Consider the following 22,736-nt stretch of genomic DNA (forward strand, 5'->3'; position numbering starts at 1 on the left):
ATTTCCCATGACCATATTAAGCTGATTTGGTAAAATGTTCAGGGATCTACAGTCCTTCCCGAAGGGAAATCTGGGACTGTACATTTCACAGACATGAATGACCATTTATTATGAAAAATCTGAATCTGCCAAATTCCAACTCCTGCAATGAAATCCAGGGGGAACTATGAGATGCCTGTGCAAAAAGGACAAAACTTGGGCTTGAGTTATGACATAATTGTTTCAACCTTCTTAACTTGTTTTTTCTACCTCTATATAGTCTTTCAGGAAACCACTGTGCAACCTCACAGTGACACAATGGCATTCAAATCTTCAAACCATATTATTGATTTTTCTTTCAAAGTTATTTTTTTAAAAAATCAGCATGGTTTCTCCTAGCACCCAAGTAGTCAACATTCTATACATCTATTTTAAAGGATCATATTATCTAAGCAGTCTCCAAAACAGAACCCACCAGCTGTGTGATTGTGAAGCACATAAGCTCTGATCCTGTAAACCCATATGTAAATAGGATCCATTTGGGTAGACCCCTCTGCTACGCAAAGCCCAACTGAAGTATTCTCTTGCAGGATCAAGGCCACAGTTATATGTGCAGTTATCTGATCTGAATACACAAGTGTTTGATTGTGTTCACAAATGATATGCACACACACATTTTGTAAGCCATATTTGTAAATTTAGCCCCCCAACTCTTCTTTTTTTTAATTTTAAACAGGACTCACCCTACAAGAATGTTTGTGTCACAAGGATTTCTGGGTAATTGTGCTAAATCCATCATTCACAACTAAATAAACACATCCATAGACTGTACTGATTTATAACATCTGGTACCATGTGATAACTGAGGACACACCCTATAGAATTACACGTTTTCCAATAAAATACTGTACATTACTGGTAAAATACCAAGTGCATGCTAAGTATTTATAGAAAGTACAAGACACAATGATAATGAATTATAAAACTTTATTGGCCTGTTAAAAATAAGTCCAGCAAGTACATTTATGTAGTCTGTCCACATTATTAAGATAGTATTTGAAGTAAAAACAGGATTGTCAATTATTTACAAGAAATATAAAATCAGCTCTAAACATATGTTGGGAGTGGAAAATCTAAGATTTACAACATGTTGATGGATTACAGCAAATGTATTTTTAAAAGATATGTTAGGATGCCTAGTTGTTGGTAATCTTTTGGAGCATTATTTCCCTCGATACATGAGAAAACAGACTTTGGATACAGAGAGGTTACGTTTTCTATACTGAAACTAACATTTAAAAGAAACTAAAGGTGTAGAGTTCTGAACAGCAGAGAGAGAAGTTTCAACTTTACTTAAGAAACCTCTATTCTCATGCCTAATTTGTGAGATGAGGGCCTGATTCTGCTCTCACACTGGTGTAAATCAGCAGTCAATCCAATGAAATCAATGGCATTATAATGGTACAAAACTGGTTTACGTGCGCACACAATCAAACTCAGAGGGTGAAATCCTGGCCCTACTTATGTCAATAGGAAACTCCAGTTGACCTCAGTAGGCCAGGGATTTCACCCAGTTTCCACCAATAGTTCAGTACAAGTAACACCCCCACCACATGCACATCTGAAATCTTACCCAGCAGCACTTGTGCTTCTATATTTTTCAGCAAATGTCTGAACTTTAAAGTAACTCCATTTTCTTGTACGGATGTGAGCACCATCCAGTTTATTCTGTGATTTAATTAAAACCTAGCAACAGGCTATGAGATGAAATGTAAGAAAATGGTAGCAACTCTAGTCTCTTGCCTTCATTTTCATTTTAAAGTTTTACCTGGAATTGAGACTATGTCTAGCCCCTTCTGTAAACAGAATGCTGACACTCAGGACTGACCTCTTCAATCAACCCTAATCCCAACTGAGACTCTGCACCTTTAAGCAATGATCTGTACATTTTCTGCACTGAACTCAGTGGGTCAGGTTGCCAGCTGGTGTTAGGCGGTATAGTTCCATTAAAATGAATGAAGCAACATACGTTTACACCAACTGAAGATGTGTTCGTGTTAATGCAACTGTAATTATTTTGTACAATACAGAAGCAATTAGTTCTGTTTCTAGCTGTGTATTTTAATTCCCACCACTACCATTATTACTTCAGTCTTAAAAAGTTTAAATTCTTATGGGGAGAGCTGCAAAGTGGCCTCAATTAATCCTCTACAGATGGACCTAAAAATAGCACTTATGTAAGTAAACAGAGTAGACAAACATCTTATTTCCACCTAACTTAGCCATTTATGTTTACAGAGCAGAGGATGGTTATGGGTATTAAAGTGCTAGCACAGACAGAGGCCACTTTTGAAAGTTTTGTTCTAGACATTTTTGTTGAAGCAAGGCAACGACATATAACACCAGTTTTCTCTACAATGTTGCATCCCCGCAACACACCATTTCCATTTTGAAAAACCACATTATGTGCCCAGCTACTCAGGAACTCTTTCTGCTGCTACGAATTCTAAACCTTGCACAATTTGGGGCATACATTGCACTTGGGTGCACCTACCCCTATAGTGTGCCAAAGCCCTCCAGAAAAGCATCCATAGCTATTGGGCCCTGGGATTAACTCTTCAGAATGTGTGCACACCCAGGCAAAGAGACCTGGTAGAGGGCAAGAAAGATGAAGATGGGGCTTTCTGGAGAATGACAGGGAAGGACAGTTGGGGGCTACTGAAGGCTTGAGAGGACAGGGAGAAGTCAGTGAAGTCTTTGAGGGTTGTAGGGAAGGAAGAATGAAGCAGTCTCAAAAAACTGGAACAAGCTTCAGATCAGAGTTGGGTGGGATTTTTCAGACAAATAGTTTATTTGCCAAAAATCCAGTTTAACCCAAACTATTCAGACATTTGGGTTAAATTCGGCAAATAGTTTTGGCCAAAAAAGAATTGAAAATATTTTCCAAAAAAAAAGTTTTGTCAATATTTTTAAAATGAAATGTTTCAACTTTTCATTTTGAAACACTTCATTTATAAATTTAGATAGATTTATTTACAAAAAAGGGTAAAAAAATAGAAACAAAACATTTTGTTTCAGACTGAATTAAACAGTTTGTTCAGCCTGAAATTGTTTTTTTCCCCGGTGCTTTGTTTCAGCTCCCAAACCAAGAAGTCATTCACCTCTACTTCAGATAAGCTTTTGAGTACTCTCTGATGTGAACATGGACATCAGTTGTGGTTGTCCAACACTACATCTACAGAAGAGGATGGCTATGACCTCAAATAGGTAAAGATGCAACAAAAGAAAATGAACTTGAATCAAAAAGGTGTCAGGACTAAGGTTTTGTTTAATTGCTTCCAATTTACAGGCCTTGAATTAATAGCTTTTGGATATCTACCTCTTGGCATCAGAAAATGAGAGTTAGATGCCCAAATGTAGGCACAAAACTGAGAGCTGGATGGAGGATCCTTTAAACACTGGACCTTTATGTTAGGATCAGAATCAACAGAAACTGCATTCCAATACCTGTAACGGTAAGCACCCATAAAAAGCCTTGTAATCCTTGGGGAAATGCTTTTAGGGGCCATTTGTGCCAGGAGAGAGGACCAGATTCTGGTCAATAACCACAAAGAATTAGAAATAATAAATACAGGAAATATATTAAGTGGAATGGTTTCTAACTAAAATGTGGTTCATAGGTTTCCTGGAGAGGTTTCCTTCCCTGATGGGGATGTGCTTCTATCACAAAACTCGCATTTACTTCTGTGGGAGCAGGAGCAGACCCTTACTTATTAAAAGGACCTGATTGTGCAACCCCTTGTTTACACTGGTGAGCAGTAGTCCCACTGAAGTCACTTGAACTATTTGTGTGAGTAACTGCTCACCAACAGAAGGGTTTTACCATATGTCCTTTTAATGCTCTTATCTGCTTGATCTACTAATCCTCATTTTAAAACAAATTATAGCATAAATAAACCTCTTTTAGTGTAATACAAATATATTTTTGATTTCCTTTCAGGTCTGGCAAACTTCTAAACTTGTCCTTTAAATGTTTCATGAACTTTTTATTGCTCAGTGAAATAACATAAAAGGTTTTTAGTATCACATGCTGGATGTTCAGTGACTTTTACCATTTTAATGGCTCCTACCTGATTCTTGGTTTGAATCTCACTTTATTTTAAAGAGTTGGGAATTCTGTAATTAGATGAACTCTTTGTAAACCCACACCATTTGGGCAGATTAGAACCTCTAAAGTGACAGGCAATGTCATTTACAATCAAGCTGAAAAATACCAATTTAGGGTGTATTGCAATCTCCCTGCTTAAAGTTCAGCTCCCTTTAGCTTTAAGAGACTAATGTGTTCATGTAACGGAAAGAAAATATTTTAGAAACAGGTAGCCTAGTTCCATTATTTAAACATTGTCACTGTTAAAAAAAATAGTAGTAACTAATCACATGCTGTAATCCATAAGGCTCTGTGAATATCTGTATTAAGTAACAGTGCATTTAGTGATTAATGAAAAAGATATCATACAAAATACTCAACAAGGATATCCTACAGTGATTGATTGCCAGATAGATAGATATCTATATCTGTATATAGATATCAATGGTGCATACATCAGTTCCGATTTGTTAATGTCTTGGTTACATAAAATCCAAAATACTGTGTCAGTACGAGTAGAACTATTTGAAATTCAAACCTATTATTGTTCCTTAAAGTTGAATTGCAAAGTGTTACAAAATAAATCACAAGTAGTGTCAGGTAAGATCCTAAATCACTTATGGAATGTATGTACTAAATTTCAAAACCAAAAATATTTCAAAACCATCTTTTCCTTAACTTAGTTGCCAAATTCTGAGTTTGGCATTTAGTCTTTTCCTTGCCAAAACAGAAAGGGTCAGATCCTTATCTCATTTACATATGAGTAAACACAGACTAACTTAACTGTAATACAATGAATTTTCACGATTGTAATTGAGATTGGAATTTGGCCCAGCAGGCCAAGCTCTGATATTACATCAGTACTATCCTTTTGTAATTCTGTTAACTTTAGTTCAGTTATCCCTGATTTACACAAGTGTGTAAGAGATTAGAATCAGGCCCAGTTACATCAGAAGCAATTTAAATAAAGTTGGAGATGCATGGGCAAACAAGATGTCAGTGCAAAAGTCAATTTAAAAAAAATGAGTTAAAGGGATCAGTAGGGTAGAAAAGAATAGGCATCTCCAAAACATATAATTGGAAAGAACACTTCCTTATGCATTTGGAAGAGAGAAGGCCAATGTTTTCTGATTTTATTTCAAGGAACAAAAGAAAGGTTTAGCTGATATCACTCCAACTGACCGACTGTGAAGAACAGCCCTAATTGTTACCCTCCATCAAATGCTGCTGCCCAAGGAAAGCATGTGTAGGTTGACCTAAGACATTGTGGAATTTGAACATATATTGAATTCCAACTCCACCTCTATCCATTACACAGGTGAACAGCAGGAGAGGACACCTCACTAGAGCCTTTTGGCTTGTGGGAAGGAAAGGAAACACCCCAGAACTCCACTCCTCCTATCAGTAAAAAGGGGAAAGAAATAACTCCCTATTTGGGACAAGATGAGTACAAATGTTCCCAGACTCAGAGGCAGACTCCTTCAAGGTGGATGCTGAGGGAAGAGTGAATGATGGGTGTGAAAGATTGGAGGGAATGTAAGAAGACAGTCAAAGAGTTGGGCTGAGAAAGAGGAAGAGATTGGGAAAGAGACTTAAAGGTGAAGGAAGGATCATACACAATGAAGAAAAGAAAGAACAAAGGAAAGATAAGGAAGGAAACAAGCAAAAACAAATGATGCAATACAGAATATTGTAAAGTAGACGAAAGCTAGACACTGAAAAAGAGTACAGCAAACAGACGCACCAATACAGAGAGAGTAGAAATTAAAAATGGGGTGAACGGAAAAGGGAAAGAGAAAGAAAAGCAAATCTAAATAGAGAAAGTAATCTGAAGCCCTTCCTTTTTTTCCAAATATCCTATGTTAAAATAAATAACCAAAACCAACATTTATTATCTAGATAAACCATAAATGGCATATAGCATGTCCTCAACTTCTAACAGACTATGAGGAAATCAAAGTGACTGTTCATTCATTCAAAACCTACAAATTTGGTGTGTGGAAATGGAAACACCCCATCTTTACAATCATTTATTTCTATAGAGGTTCATCTCAGCTTCCCTTTCTGGGAATCCTCTTAACTCATTTTTTTAATTTCAAAAACATTTTTCATTGATTTTTTTCTTCTTTCTTACCAATGTCACCTTCTGAATAAGAAAGCTCAAGTACTGAACTCAGGATTCGGCAGGTATTTGACATGGAAATTACTTTAAAAAATTATGTTTCAAGTGTAGGCCCTGATCCTAAAAATGCTTATGCATGTGATGTGTGTATGTTTGGTTTGCAGGATCAACACCAAAAGATGTTAATTTCGCATCTGTATTCTAAGCTCCAGCTCAAACCATCCCAGTCCAGCAAAGGACACAAACACATGCCTAAAGTTAAGCACATAGTTAAGTGATATTCTCAACAAGGATGGGCTTTGCTGAATCAACTTACATGGACTAAGGTCTGATCCTGTAACTCTAACTCATGTAATTCTTGCTCACCAGAATCTTCCCAGTAAAGCCAATGGGACCACTCACAGGAATAAGGATTACAGAATCAGACCTATATGTTTACTGCTTCAAGATTTTAGGCCCCAATTCACTTTAAGTACATCAACAGTCCCACTGAATTCAATGGGACTACTTACAAGTTTAAAGATAAGCACATGCAAAAGAGTTGTAGAATCTGGGCCTTAAACATCTGATTTTTTCTTTTTTCATTTTTTAAATGAAAAAACTTTGCAATTCACCTTTAATAAATATTATTTCTCAAAACCAACATCTTTCCAGTTAAGTTCAAACAGAAAAACTTTTTGACAGAGAAAACAATGTAACCAAATTTCATTTAAATGCCATTTTGAAGCTACAGTAAAAACAGGATAATAAAAAAGAATCTGATAGCTTATTTCTGGGCGTTCTTGAGTTTGATAGCGGCCTGAGGGCTGATTTTGCCCTGATGTCTCCAAAACAACTAATGAGCTGTGTGTACGTCTAGAATCTTCCAAACACAACCCATGTCTAAAAGAGAAGTCCAAAAGATGTGGCAATTCACAGGACAAGAACAATGTCCACTCCCTAGCGTGCAGCTTCAACAAACAAGCTCAACAGCCCCTCTCTCATTTTTTTTCCTTATTTCATTTACCCATCCAGTGGGATCTTATGAAACAAAACAAAACCTAAAAGAAACAAAATAAAATATGAGAAATCATGCTTCACAAAATTCAAGGAAAAATTAACACAAGGAAATAAACAAAGATGAACACTAGATAAAGAAGAAGACAAATACACATGGAATGCATTTCAAAATGTGCAAAATAAATGTTAAATAAAAACTGTACATGGTTTATGGAAAACGCATAATTTGTGGTGTTCTATGGACGTGGTTTTCATTAGTTAATTAAAAATCAAATATTACAATGCATGCTATTTGTATGTTGAACACACAGAATATTCACAATAAGATGCAATACAATACAACTAGTAGATACAGACTATGGGGGTCGGCATATATCACAGGCATAATTATGCTTTGTTTATATGGGTATCCTCCCAGCAGTATGCTCTCGTCCTAAAAAAAGCAGTATCAGAACCAGCACCACAACATTTCTATCAAGTTTTAAATGCCAATCAATGCTGACACACTAAATGTGTAAGGCTATCTGCAGCATAGCACCATGTATTGACTCAGTAGTATTATAGGAACAGAGACTATAAATGGGAACAAGTAGTGATAAACACTGGGGATAGTCCTCTACATTGAGCAGAAGAACCTTAGTCAGACCCGCTGCCAAACAAGGAGTAGATGTGGGTAGAACATGGAAGTTTCTGAGGAATCATGGTCTCAATGGTGATCATCTGCATGCATTCCCCCCCCCCCCCGCCACTCTCTTTTTGCTCTGTTCTGGCTGCTTAGCAAAAGAAATTTGGCAATCACACTGCAGTGCTCTTATTAATGCAGCATCAGGTTCCCAGGTGCTCACTACTCTTTACCTTGTGTTTCTATGCACAACACTCTACACCGGCTATGCGCTGGAACAAGCCTTCAGTGTCATGAACATCTTTGATTTACTTTGTTATGAAAGAGAAAATTATAACCGGGGAGAAAGTTACCAATTTTTTCATAATGGATTAACTACCTCTAAAAATCAGCAGGCACTACATCAATGACTAAATAAAAACTGAGCTTTTTTTTTTTTAAATCAGATCAATTTCCCCCTCAATCTACCATCAAGCCCACTATGTGAACCTTAATGATGGTTGTCTAAGGCTGAGAGCCTTCAGGAAAACCAGTTTTGGATTGGGATTCAATCCACACACCTAATTCTAAGTCATAAATACTTCTTAGCACAGCATCATCTTACACAGGCTGTTGTTGTCTGACTGCAGTTATTATATACATCACTTTTTATTGTCACCATTGTTTGTTCTAATGACACTAAAAAAAACCCAAGGAAATAATAGGAGAATTGGATTTACAAGCACTGTATTCCTGAAAATATATATTTCATCAGGAGGTCTTTTTAAAGAGATCTCGTCTCAGTAAATTCACAATTTTGTGAAGAGATCAAACCTTATCTAGACATCAGCTCACTCCAAACAACCAAAGGTTTAGAGCAAAATCCTGGTCCGATGTGAGTTAATGAAAATTTTGCTATTGACTTCAATAGGAGTTGAATATGACTGTTAGAAAGTAAGTAAAAGTGACTAATTCATTTACAATTCATTTTCTTGCTAATTAAAACCTTTAGTAGATAATATCATGTTTTGTTTGGGTGTAGGTAATAGCACACATGGAAGCCAAATATAGCTGGTTGGGTGCGCTACTTCACGTTTTCAATAGGGTGTGTGCAAAATTCCTTTTCGCTGAAACAATCTATGGGATTTAGCATAAGCCAACAAAAACAAAGAGAGAGAGAGAGAGACTTGGCTAATCCACATGTAAAATATAATTTCAGTACAAGTGTGTATCACTTCTGAGCTGCCCAGTTTCTGCACAGGCACTGTTTTTAACTGTTGTGAGAGGAAGGCTTCAGGCTAGATTGCTGCTGAGAGGATTAGTTACATAAGGTAATGTAGTGCTGAGTGTCTTACCTCCTCCTAAAGGATACTATGTTATTGCTGGACTCAGTGCTTTTATTACAATTTAGATAATTTTAATCCTGACAATTCTCCTGCTTTCCCCCTTTCACATAGATAAAGGATCTTAAATTAAATTACTGTATTAAGGCCATGCTGTGGGTTCCTGAAGAACTCCATAATGCAGAGTTCAAAGCAATATAATTGCACATTAATATCACTACACTGTATATTAAAATCACCTCAATTGTTCTGTGATAGATCATTACCTCCATTTCCTTTATTTTTAAATGTTGCTGTTTGCGAGAGTTAACTTGTATATCAGTATTTAATGTTGCTGGAAGATCATCATTGTTATTGAAAGTTTATTGCTAGGACACGCAGAGCATCTGTATGGGCTTTTTCATTGTTAAATCTAAAGTTTCACTTCAAATTATTATATATATACATAAATATATATATTTGTGTATTATATACATTATATATATAAACAAACTTATCACACGTTACTAACACCAACGTTGATTATTGTACGTGAAAGAATTTCAAAGAGCTAAGTTTTCTTTTCCAGCCTCAAACTTGTTGCTTGCCTATTGCAATTCAGTCATGTTAGGCAATGAAAATGATTGAGAGCCAATTTCATTCCTAGTTTTCATTCAGCAGTACAATTACTATTATTATTATTTGTTAAGTGTGAATAAGTGCTTGGTACCGTACTATACACAAATAGACTTGGGGCCTGATTCTCCTTTTAGTTATTCCAGTGTGAATAAGGAGTAACTCCTGTGAAGTCAGCAGAATTACACCAGTGTGAAAGTAGAACCAGACCGATGACCCTGACCTGAGGAGTTTACATTATAAGGTCCTGACTCTACAAAAATTTATGTGCATGCTTAACTTTAAGCACGGGGTAATCCCCCTAAAGGCAATGGACTACTCCCAGTGCATAAAGCTAAGCTTGTGCTTAAGTCTTTGCAGGATGAACACCTAAGGCCTCAGTCTTGCAATTGGATTCACACGGCCAGGCTATTACGCCTTCATGAACTCCCACATGTCAATGTTGCTCCTCATGGGCACAAGAGTTTGAGCATATTGATTCAATTGCAAGGTTGGGGCCTGACAGACAAAGGTCAAACAAAACCTCAGTCGCTTGCCAACAGTGATAACTTGGAATATTTTCCCCCAGATAGAAGAGGTGATGGTGTTACACTATCATGGATTATTCATAGGGCTCGCAGGAGAAGAGTTTTAAGAAGATGATTAAATGACAAGAAGATGGGGGCCTGATTCACTGAGACAAGAAGGGCAATCCAGGCAAATGGTGTGACACAGCAGATGGCACAAAGACAGAAGGAGACAAGGAAATAAAGGAAGTGGTGAGGCTGGCATCATTGGTAGAGTGATGGAGGTGCAGTGAAATAGAACACGAAAAAAATAAAAGAGTTGAGATGTAAAGAGAGTTGCAGACACTGAATAGAAACTTTTAAGTAAAATGTGGTTTCCACTGAAATAAAAAAAAACAAACTTTGCAATTTGATTAGGCAGGGACAATTTGTTCACCAGTCCTCTGTCTGTCAAGTTATTCAGGGTCACCGAGATAGTACTTTAAAACATTATGGAATGTGGTAGTTAGGAAAGGACATGTCATGTCCTATCTACCAAGTCCTTGACTGGGTTTCTCAGACTTCAAAGGGAGCCAGTTAAGAAAGTTTAGGCAAAACAGTTGACATTCACTGGAATAGTTGCCAGAATACTGGGTCTCAGGTTTAAGACTATTTCAAAACAATCCTTGCTGTTGCATAAGCTGCCATTCAGAAAGTTGTAGTAGAAAATATATATTACAGAGCCAATACTGGAGAGCTCAAAATAAAAGTGGAGGAAGAGGAGAAGTTATCCAGCTACTGGTACAGAAAGAAGACCTTGACCAAATATCAGTCACCCACTTTTAAGACTGTTGTAGAAAGGTAGCTACCTTTGTGTCTCTGTCAGATCACTCGAAGCTGTGGCTAGCAGATCTACAGGACTAGTGAAAAGAACACAATATCAGAGTTCCATATCTTTTCCCAACTGTGGTGTCTTTCTTAGACGCTCTGCCCAACACTGTACTCTCTCAGTGTTTTGCAATGCTGAGGACATCTATTCAGATCACATATGCAGTTTACTCCCAGATGATACAGAAAGCCCAGTGTTCTTAAAATGGAACATGGTAATACTTTGTTCCAATATTAGTCTCTGATATAGAGGACTTTCATAAATACAGTGGTCAGATTAATGTTCTTTAACAAACATTAACCAGTACATAGAGAAGGTTTTAAAACAAATTGGTAAATTAAACAGTAATAAGTCACCAGGTCCAGATGGTATTCACCCAAGAGTTCTGAAGAAACTCAAATATGAAATTGTAGAACTACTAACTGTGGAATGTAACCTATTGCTAAAATCAGCCTCAGTACCAGATGACTGGAGGATAAAAAAAGGCTCCAGAGGTGATTCGGGCAATTACAGGCCAGTAAGCCTAACTTCAGTACCAGGAAAATTGATTGAAATGATAGTGAAGAACAGAATTATCAGACACATAGATGAACACAAATATGTTGGGGAAGAATCAACATGACTTTGTTTAAAGGAAAATCATGCCTCACCAATCTATGTGAATTCTTTGCGGGTGTCAACAAGCATGTGGACAAGGATGATTCATTGGATAAAATATACTTGGACTTTCAGAAAGCCTTTGACAAGGTCCCTCGACAAAGTCTTTTAAGCAAAATAAGCTGTTATGGGATAAGAGGGAAGGTCCTCTCATGGATCAGTAATTGGTTAAAAGATAGGAAACAAAGGGTAGGAATAAGTGGTCAGTTTTCACAGTGGAGAGAGGTAAATAGTAGAGTCCCCCAAGGATCTGTACTGGGACCATTGCTGTTCAATGTATTCGTAAATGATCCAGAAAAAGGGATAAACAGTGAGGTAACAAAGTTTACAGATGATACAAAATTACTCAAGATAGTTAAGTCCAAAGCTGACCGCAAAGAGTTACAAACTGATCTCATAAAACTGGGTGACTGCAACAAAATGGCAGATGAAATTCAGTGTTGATAAATGCAAAGTAACTATGCAAAGAAAATATGATCCCCACTATACATACAAAGTGATGGGGTGTAAATTAGCTGCTACCACACAAGAAAGAGATCTTGGGGTCATTATGGACAGTTCTCTGAAAACATCTGCTCAATGTGCAGCAGCAGTCCTTAGGAACCATTAGGAAACGGACAGATAGGACGACAGAAAATATCAAAACACAACATTATATAAATCTATGGTATTTCCACACACTGAATACTGAGCATAGTTCTGGATGCCCCCTCTTAAAAAAGATATATTGGAAAAGGTACAGAGAAGGGCAACAAAAATTATTAGGGGTATGAAACACTTTCCATATGAGGAGGGGTTAAGAAGACTGGAACTGTTTGGCTTAGAAAAGAGACGACAAAGGGAGAATATGATAGAGGTCTATAAAATCATGAATGGTGTGGAGAAAGTGAATAAGGAAGTCTTATTTACCCCTGCGCATAACACAAGGACCAGGGGTCACCCCATGAAATTAAAAGGCAGCAGGTTTAAAACAAACATAAGGAAATACTTCTTCACACCATGCACAGTCAACCTTTGGAACTCGTTGCCAGGGGGATGTTGTAAAGGCAAAAAGTAAAACTGGCTTCAAAAAAGTATTAGATAACTTCATGGAGAATAGGTCCAGCACTGACGATTAGCCAAGATGGGCAGGGACGCAAGATCATGCTCTGGGTGTCCCTAACCTTCAAGCTGCCAGGAGTTGGAATGGATGACAGGGCTGGATCACTCAATAATAGCCCTGTTCTGTTCATTCCCTCTGAAGCATCTGGCACCTGTCACTGTTGGAAGACAGAATACTGGGCTAAACGGATCCCTAGTCTGACCCAGTGTGGCCATTCTTATGTTCTCATATGCAATATAATATTAAAATTCATGTCTCCTAAGTTATGTACTCTCAGAGGGCATGTTTACACAGCAACTAGACATCTGCAGCTGGCCTGTGCCAGCTGACTCGGACTCACAGGGCTCAGGCTGTGGGGTTATTTCACTGCTGTGTAGACTTCCAGGCTCAGGCTGGGATCCTCCCACCTCACAAGGTCTCAGAGCCCAGGTGCTAGACCGAGCCCACAAGTCTACACAGAAATAAAAGAGCCCCTTAGTTTGAGTCCCACAAGCCCAAGTCAGTTGGCACAGGCGAGCCATGGGGTTTTCTTTGTTATGTAGACATACCCAAAGAGAGTGCCGTAAAAAAAGCAAGCTGCATATTGTGCTTTCAAGGTGGCATTGTTAAAAGCACCTAATTAGGCCAATACTGGGTATTTTTAAAATCATGCCTTCAGATGATAAAGCACAACTAGCTAGTGGGGAGGGGGGGGTGCAACTGTGATGCAGTCAATTGAGAACCAGCAGTCAGGGGATCTGAGCCCTGTTCTTGATTGTCACTAGTCTCTGAGAGACATTAGTCAAGGTCCCTCAACAAGGTCCCACTTAACCTCTCTGTGCCTCATTTTCCATCTCCATAAACTGTGTAGAATAATGCTGCCACACCTTTTGTAAAGCATTTTTACCTTATGGTTGAGGAGCCTCCTATACAGTAAAAATAAAGTATTATTATACTGTTGTTATTGTTAATTCAGCTCTTCAAGCACTGGAATAAAGCTGATAATTTTGTTTCCAAATCTTTGAGGGCCTGATTTCCCAGTTATGCCCCTAATTTTTACATACATTTTAGCCAGCAAATATCCAATTTAGGCATGCCATTGTGCTATTTTCATATACAAATAAGATGTATAATAACGGCCAATCACAGGCCCTGAGTGTTACATCAGATTGGCAATTGCATTCTCCTGAGTTTTATAAATTAGAATTCAGTATTTGACAAATCCAAAAATATTATCCGTCATAGTCCTACTTTTTATTCACATTAGGGTTTTGATAAATGTGCCTTTGAAGCCCTAAACTGCTGGACTTTTAGCCTTTGTCATTAATTTTATTACCTTCTGTGAGGGGTGGACTAGATCCAGATGCCCCCTGCTGGAGGCCACACAGCCCTGCTTCACCCCGCTCCAGAAAAGAGCGGAGGAGAAGTCCTCCAGGCAGCCTAGAGTGGCTTCAGAAAAGCAACCAATCAGAGGGACCGCTGCAGCAGCCAATCAGGGGCCAAAAGGGCCGTATAAAAGGAAGTAGTAGAGGCAGAGCAGTCAGTTGCTGCCCGGAGCTTGAAGGAGGAGGGCTGGATGCCTGGCTGGAAGAGCAGCAGGACTGCAGACAGCTCAGTGTAGGCAGGCTAAGCCCAGGGGAGTGAGCACAGAACCTAGCCAGATGTGGGAGGGTATTCTAATGGGCCCTAGTGGTCTTGTTGAAGACTGACCCAGGTGAGGGCTGCCAAAAGGACACCAACTGAGGGTACCACGATGGGCCCCTTTTGGCTGTTAAAGAAGACAGTGCCTCTGGGGAAGAAACCTTGGAGCTACAGTCCCATACCACAGCCATGAGAAAGAACTAGATGCTGTATACCCCAGAAAGAGGGACAGAGTGTGTGACTTGGCTAGAGGGCTGAGTCATTGAAGACCTGCTGAAAGAGCCATCGACCCTGCAGACACTCATGAGAGGCCAGTGCCACCCCGTTATAAGAACAAAAAGAAAAGCAGGCTCACACCCAACCAGAAAGGAGGCATCCACAAGAGGCGGGTGCTGCCCCATTCAAAACTGAGTAATTGCAGGCATGTGTCTGCCAGAGAGGGGGCACTCGCAAGAGGCAGGTTCTGACTCCATTCCTTCTTGTGGTCACATGGTCCTCTCCACTGTATACACAAAGAAAACTGAAATTGCAAAAATACACTACTGATATGGTCTGGGCTTATTCTGAAAGGAAAGGTTTCAGTAAAGTAGCATCCTTCTTACACAAGAAGCCCCCTTTGCCCCCTCTGAGCAACAAGGATTCTGGTAGTCAATGGCACCACGCACCACGGCAGCTAATTCCGCCATGCTAGTGCTGGGAGTAGCTCTGGTATGTGGATAGTCCAAGATGCATGGGGGTGGTCTCTGCCAATCCTGTACAACCTCAACCATAGTTCTTTTCACTGGCTATAACCCTCTCTAATATATACCACTAGTGACTCAAGATACCTAAAAGGTCAAAGCAGCCAAAAGGAAACTTCCAGGAGTCACATCTTTTAGCATCCTTTTCTTCTTCTACACATTTTAATGTGAGAAAAAGAGAATGTGACCTTTGGTTGACTGGGATGCAGTGAGTGCCATAAAACCCAAGAAGATATTAAATCACAAATTGCTAGTTTTATTTCTACTGAGGTTGAAGAAATGGTGAACTTCTTTGGTCATTTAGGACCTGATGCAAAGCCCACTGAAGCTAATAGACTCCCACTGACTTCAATGGCTTTTGAATCTGTTCTTTACTATCCAAATTCTACTGCTCAGCTAGTAAGCTTCAAATATAGGTGTTTTGGAACATCAGATTCTCTAAACTTTTGCATAATTTCAGAGATTCTAACCTGCCAACTGAGAAAATAAGCTAGAGCATCCAACACAAAAGCAAGAGCAAAATGTACGGGGTTGAGTGGGGGTGCTGAAACAAAAAATTTCTGAGATTTTAAGCCTGGTTAAAATGGCCACATTCATTCTCTTCTCTGCCTAAACACAGAGTGTTGCTATTCAGTGCTAACATTCATAGAGAGTATTTGAAAGAAGATATTTTTACTTTTAGAGGCAATTAACCATAATGTGACATGTATCTGTGGTCAATTTAAATGAACCGTGATTTATATGGAGTGAACTAAAAATTGCTAAGTGAAAGGAAGGAAAGCAAAGGGAATCAAGATGCAGTTGCATCACCTAAAAGGGAAATCTTATCAAATGTGTTAGTTTCTGATTTCAAGTAGAAAATTAAATGAAATAACTCATTCCTACTCTTAGTTGCTATTTGGAACTGTGCCACTGCTTCAAAGAGCAGTGTTGGCTAGTGCTGCAGCAAAGCGAGGACAAAGTGTCACCTCGTCTTTATTGGAAAGCAAGGAGAGCTTGGTGGATGGATTTCTGTAAAATGGTTATTGGCCTGTTTCACCATAACGATGTCTACATAGCAGCAGTGGACAAAGTAGTCTGAGGAAGCCTTTCCTTATTTCCAGGATTGTGTGTGCATTGGGTTCAGGATGGCTTTGTGTTTCAATAAATAGCCTGGGCTCAAACACAAGTGTTTTAAATTCCAAATACAATCATTCGAATTCCCTCCCCACTACCAGGACCTTTTTTTAAAAAAGCACCACCTTTAACAATGTTTCTCTCTCAGGATACTGTAATACAGTGATGATTTCACACTCATACTATTAAGAACACTTATAATACTTTACACTTGCAACATGTACTGCATTTACCAAAGGATGCAAACATTAATTCTCACAACAGCCTGTGAGGCAGGGGCCAAACTAAACCCTCATAACTAAACCAAGCATTCTAGAAGCTGGATCTGAATTTCACATTAGTCCCCATCCCTGGGCTGAACCAAAACCCCAGAACTGAACACCTTTGAATCACAGAGGGTGGAAAGCTGCATGGGGTTCAAACTGTGAAAGTCCAGCCCATTTCTAATGATTATATTCACTTTACTTCTGAGGAAACCAAGGCAGAGAGCCATTAAATGACTTGCTAAATATGGTCTAACATTGAGTAAGAGTATAACTGAGAATAGAAATCAAGAGACTTGCTCTGCCTCTGAAGACAAGCATGGTAGAACACTACAATATCATAGGTTATAAGACTGAGGGCTAATTAGGGTCAAATTTAAATGACAAATTATACCTTTCCCCTGTAATTCATCAAAACACTGCCAAACTTAAAATGTTTCTTTCCCATCACTACTAGTATTTCTTCTACTGCTTGAGTTTATGGTCAGTAGAGATGGACACGCAGTTTATCATTTCAGGGATACTGCCACCTGTGTGAGATTTGCAAACGGTCTTAATAAAATTGGAGCCATTAACATTACTGTTGTAGGCAGCATTCAATCTATTTAATGGTTTGGGTCATTGATCCACAAGTTCATAAAACTAGCAAGGGTGGGGGTCAAACAAAATTATATGTACTTTAATAAAAGCACCCTATAAAGCTGATCTCAATATAAAATGAATTAGGAGCAAAAGGTAGTAAAATGTGACCCATTTACTCAGCAGATCTGAGAATGAAAAGTAGGTAAGGTTAATGGTCCCCTGCCCTGCCTACTATGAACACTAAATATCTAAATGTAGTTTACAGAGGCTTCATATGTTAGAAAGAGTCTTTTATTCTATTCCCTTGCATCGACACCTTAAAAGGTGTGTTCCTTTTCTCGGCATAGGCAGAAGGGAAACAAAGCGTGCTCAGCATTCTTAAGGAGCATATAGTGTGTTTCCCAAGAAGAGTCATTACTCACATACCTTCCAGTGCCATGTCCAATAGAAATTCCCTTTTACAGTACTGCTGCTGATATTGTGCTTGTTCTGATTTCTACTGAGAGTCAAGGACATTAAAAACTGCAGCTCAGATCACTTGCTCTCAGAGCTAGACAGTGGGCAGGTTTTGCACAATTTATAATTCAGGCACAGGCAAGAAAGAGGACACGTAAACAACTGATGCTGATGCTGAAGATGAGGCAGTAAACCTCAGATACATCTAAAACACAGACACACACCCCAGCAGAAAGAGACGGTGCAAGGAGCCTACACACCCATGCAAGAACTGCTCACAGTGACAGTCCTTGCTCATGTTCAGTCACAAGACTGCAGAGGTGAAAGTAAGCCAGTACAGTCTGGTACGGCGTTCCGGCAAGAGCCGCTACGCCGTGCCAGACTGGACCGGCTTCCCCAGGCTGGTGCTTTAAAGGGCCCCAGGCTCCCCGCAGCGGCCAGAGCCCCAGGCCCTTTAAAGCCCCGCCCAAGCCCCGCTGCTGCAGCCCTTGGGGTAGCAGCAGTAAGGCTCTGGCCGCATTTTAAAGGGTCCGGGGCTCCGGCAGCTGCGGGGAGCCCCGCGCCCTTTAAAGCACCCCCCCCGAACCCCCGGGGCTCCCCGCAGTGGCCAGAGCCCCCGGGCCCTTTAAAGCGCCACCCGAGTCCCACTGCCGGAGCCCCAGGGTAGCAGCAGCGGGGCTCCGGCGGTGATTTAAAGGGCCTGGAGCTCTGCTTTAAATCACCCCTGAGCCCCGGGGTTCCCTGCTGCCTCTGCACCTGGTAGCTCTGGGCGTGATTTAAAGGCCCCAGGGCTGCCAGCCGCAGCCAGAGCCCTTGGGCCTTTAAATCTTGATTTAAAGGGCCTGGGTATTTAAAGACCTTGCCTCTTCCGGTTGAGGCCACGCCCCTGCTAAGGTTTCCAGAGGACCAGTAAGTTCTTTAAGTTACTTTCACCCCTGCAAGGCTGGTGAGGTCTAGCACTACTGCAAGAAGTGGGCATTAGGCCCAAAAAGGGCAGGGAGGGCTGTACTGATCAGCAGAACTGGTCCTGTTCAGTGGCAGGAAAACGAGTACATTCTGCACCCAGTCCCAGGGCTGCATACTCTTCTTCCACTCATGAGAACATTTTGTTTCACCAAGACACAATGGCCCTCTGAGCTCTCACTGTGGTTATGCAGTACTATCATGCTACCTCCTACTGCAAATTTGAGGGTATTGCTACAACTAAAAGGTCATCCATCCTGTCTCAGAGATCAGCTTGCTCAGGGAGGTTGTGGAATTCCCATCACTAGAGGTTTTTAAGAACAAGTAAGACAAACATTTAAATACACTTAATCCTGCCTCAGAGGAATGGACTTGATGACCTCTTGAGGTCCCTTCCAACCCTACAATTCTATGATCATGGAAAGTCCCATTGACTCCTGGTATTCCACCAGAATACTTTAGGCTTAAGAAAGAATTGTGGTTTTTATGTAGCTTGTACCTGTTTTTACCTTTTCTGTATACTGCCACATTAAATGTATAAGGACTGGGCCTCTGCAGGGGCATATGCTAATTTGTAAGGCAGACTGGATGCAGCACATTTCAGAGAAAACACACACAGCTCTCTCTTTCTCACAAACACTTTACTTCTGTTCTTTCTTATTTTGTTGCTTTTCATAATCTAAAATAAAAAAGCAACCCAGACTGGAAGTATCTGGTTGCTTCTTGAGATTAGAAAAGACATCATGAGAATTCTGAGAATAAGTATTCATCCAAAACAAGAAAGAGTCAGAGGAATTGAAGCGATGAAATGCTAAAAAGAAGGAAAACCACAGAAAAGGTAAAATAGACATTTAAAGAAATATAGAAATTTTTTAATTGAGAGAACTGAACAGTATGGTATGTAAATGCTATAGAAGACAATGGAAAGAAAAAATCAATTGTTTTAACACTGGTGTGAATTCCCAATTCACAGAAAAGAGCCTAAAAGTTACTCACTGTATAGACATTTCAAAACCAGAACCTCTACAGATTATCCCGCCCTTCATTTGAGTGCCTAAAAAAATCAATCAATACTTCAAGGAATGTTCTTCTAGAGCTTTCAGTAGCCTTGAAAAGTCAAAGCTGTTAAGGAAAGGGGCTGCTTACCTTCTGACATCCCAACCATTTGTGTTTAATATGCTCATCGATATGAATGTTAAACATACAGATGCACTACAGTACAAATGCAGCTTTGACAGGTGTCACTTTACTTCAGTATAAAAGGAAAATCACAGCACATGAAGGACACAGCGTAATTACCTCTGACTCTCGTGAAAAACAGAGTAATTCCTGTGTTAGAAACTATTCCGTCTCTCCCTACCTGAACAGCTGGGCCAATTCTGCCCTCAATCTGGTGTGTGCAATTTCCACAGAGATCAATGGGAATTCCAGACATACGATATATGGCCTTCAATCTACAATTGCCAACCCAGGACATTCCCAGAAGAGGGAGTGAAGGAGCTGATATTTCTTATTGTGGTACACTCTGAATAGCTATGGAATTACATACCATTACCACATTAATATACAGCAAGATTATCCTTCACGTTGTATTACAATGATCAAAGGAATGTATATTAATACAGTATTTCCAGTTGTGATTGAGTAATTCTCATACTTTCTGTCAATGACATTTTACTATTATAAAGCTATGAAGTCTGAGTGCCACTTATACTTGTAAAATACACATGCTAATCACTGATTGCTCCTAACATTTTGCTTGTGACAGCTGCTGGCTCTTCTACTTGTATTTAACTCACTTTTCCTGCCTACAGAAGACCCTTACTGTTCATTTGGCAGTCAATACACTCACCACAAGGATTGGTTTAGGATGGATAAATGCCATTGATTTAGGATGGATAAAGTGTGGTCCAGTGGATTAGGAGTCAGGAGACCTGGATTCTAATCCTAGCTCAGGGCAAGTCACTTCTCCTCTATGTTCTTCTGTTTATTTCCACTGTGAGTCCTTTGGGGCAGGGACTGTATCTCACTTTGTGACAATACAGTGCCAAGAACAATGGGATCCTGGTCTTCTTTCCTCTCTTTTCTCCTGACTTCCAGTAGGCAGGAGACTGGCCAGAACAGCCTGGAGAAGCTGATCTGTACTCCTTTTGCTATAGCTCAGCATGATCTATTCATGCAAAATCGCTATTTGATTCACCCACCTCTAATTGCTGTTTTAATATAACCCAGGATTGGGCTTTTTACCCCATAGACTGCCTTCTGATAGAATAATAAAGAAAGAGCTTCTGCCAAGAAAATATTTCACTTTTTTGGAAAAAGGAAAACCCTATTACTTCTCCCTTGCCAGAGATCCTACTGGACCAGCAAGTCTATGAAGACTGAAAGAATCATAGGAGAAGCATAAACTGCAAAGCAGCCTTTCAATACCCCTTATCTAGATTAGCGCCTCCTGTAGGAGAATATGGGGGCTATGGGGAAGGAAGTCTCCATGAGGATCTCCTGGAATACCACTCCTCTCATTCATTGGGACAAGATTCACATCCCCAGAATAGTCAGCAGGGTTCACCCACAAACCTGGCGGATCTTGGAAGATCCACAGGCAGACAGGGATAACCACATCAAGGCTGTGTGGCTCTGCACTGGCTCTGGCCCCTAATGATCTTCCCCCTTCTCCCAAGGCAGCAAGCAGCTATTTTGAAGCTGCCCCCCACCAGGCACACCACTGAGCTGGGCTGCCCCTAGCCCTCCGGGGAGGGGGGACTCTGTGGAAAGTGTTATACGACTCTAGACTATAAATCAACCCCAGTCTTTGTGCCACAACTTTGTGGTGCCGAAAGCGAAGACAATATGTGTCCACCCCAGCCTGGCCCTTCCTTGTTCACTCCGCTAGTGGTTTCAGTTCTTTGTATGTTGCCTCCTACTACATCATCACTGAACAGTAACCAAATGAACTGAACACAAACTACATCTAACAGGCTATTTGCATCTAAATTACAGCCAAAAAGCCCCTTCTGAAAACTCAGTGAGTTTCTTGTGGGAGAAAAACAGTTTTACTAAATGATACCATGTAATTATAAACTTAATTAACATAAAATAAATTAGAGACTTCATCCTATAATGGATACCTAGGTTTAGCTGCTTATTGCCAACCCTACCAGGGGAGGCTATTAGGAAGTAAGTGTTGAGAGTTAAGGCTATCTTCTTATTTAAAACTAATTACATCCCTGCAGCAGGAGCTATTGGGCTTCTTATCCGCACATCTTGACATCGTGAATTCTTTTCAAAACGTCCGTGTTTGTCTGCTGCCATTCATGGGAGAGTGCCAGTGCCAAGATTTGTAACTTTCTGAACGACATGAAAAGCACAAGCGTTAAGCTCTCTGCCTCTGTTAATACATTTGGACCAAACTCCTGTTTCCAGCACGCAGCCAAAGACATCAGCTCCCACAGATCTCCCCGCAGGCAGTCTGGAGGGAAGGGATCTGGAAGGAGTGGAGCTATCACGGGTTGCTACTGCACTACTGCAGGCTCATGGCTGCAGGATCCCCTGTGCCTGGTGCACTTTGTCTCCCCAGAGAGAATGACTTTACATTCTAATTAAAGCCAAAGCAATAATGGAATAACACGTAGGGTGCCGTAGGAATTGGGGGTAGTGATTTGATAGATGGTATGACCCTTTGGGTCAGTAATGAGACAATGTCCTAGGTCCACACCAGCTCCATGAGTTTTTCCAATGAGTATACACGTCAAACCAGATCCTTAAGTCTCTCTATGCCCAGCGCAGCAAAGATGACGTAAGCCATCTCTAAACTGCCCCAATCCTTAGACTGCCAAGCACCAGGCCAATCCTGTTTTGCAACAGAGAGCAATTTAAGCATCCCAGAGTTTGCTAATGCGCAGCAGTGCTCAGCTATACCCCCTACACTAGGGGCTGCAAAGGGACATATGGGGATTCCCTTATGTCAGGAGATTCCTCACCTGGCCAGTTATGCTTTATGGCCATATGTGCTGGCATGGCAGAAAGGAGCCATAGTGGAGCCAAGGAGCAGATTCCA

The 22,736-nt window shown here is 40.2% G+C and overlaps 1 protein-coding gene across 5 annotated transcripts in view; it reads right to left on the reverse strand.

The window, feature by feature from the left end:
- Window positions 1–22,736, reverse strand: part of NTRK2 (neurotrophic receptor tyrosine kinase 2) — a 272,799-nt gene that overhangs the window by 139,608 nt on the left and 110,455 nt on the right. Inside the window, exon 13 of one of the 5 annotated variants that reach the window (XM_073345044.2) lies at window positions 952–7,288. The exons of the other annotated variants lie outside the window; for them this stretch is intronic. Coding sequence (XP_073201145.1) covers window positions 7,251–7,288 — 38 coding nt within the window. The 3' untranslated portion in view covers window positions 952–7,250. Of the gene's footprint in view, window positions 1–951; window positions 7,289–22,736 lie in introns of those variants that run through there. 5 annotated transcript variants of the gene reach the window in all.

This window comes from Lepidochelys kempii, chromosome 5, assembly GCF_965140285.1.
Source record: "Lepidochelys kempii isolate rLepKem1 chromosome 5, rLepKem1.hap1, whole genome shotgun sequence".
NCBI classification, from domain to species: Eukaryota; Metazoa; Chordata; order Testudines; family Cheloniidae; genus Lepidochelys; species Lepidochelys kempii.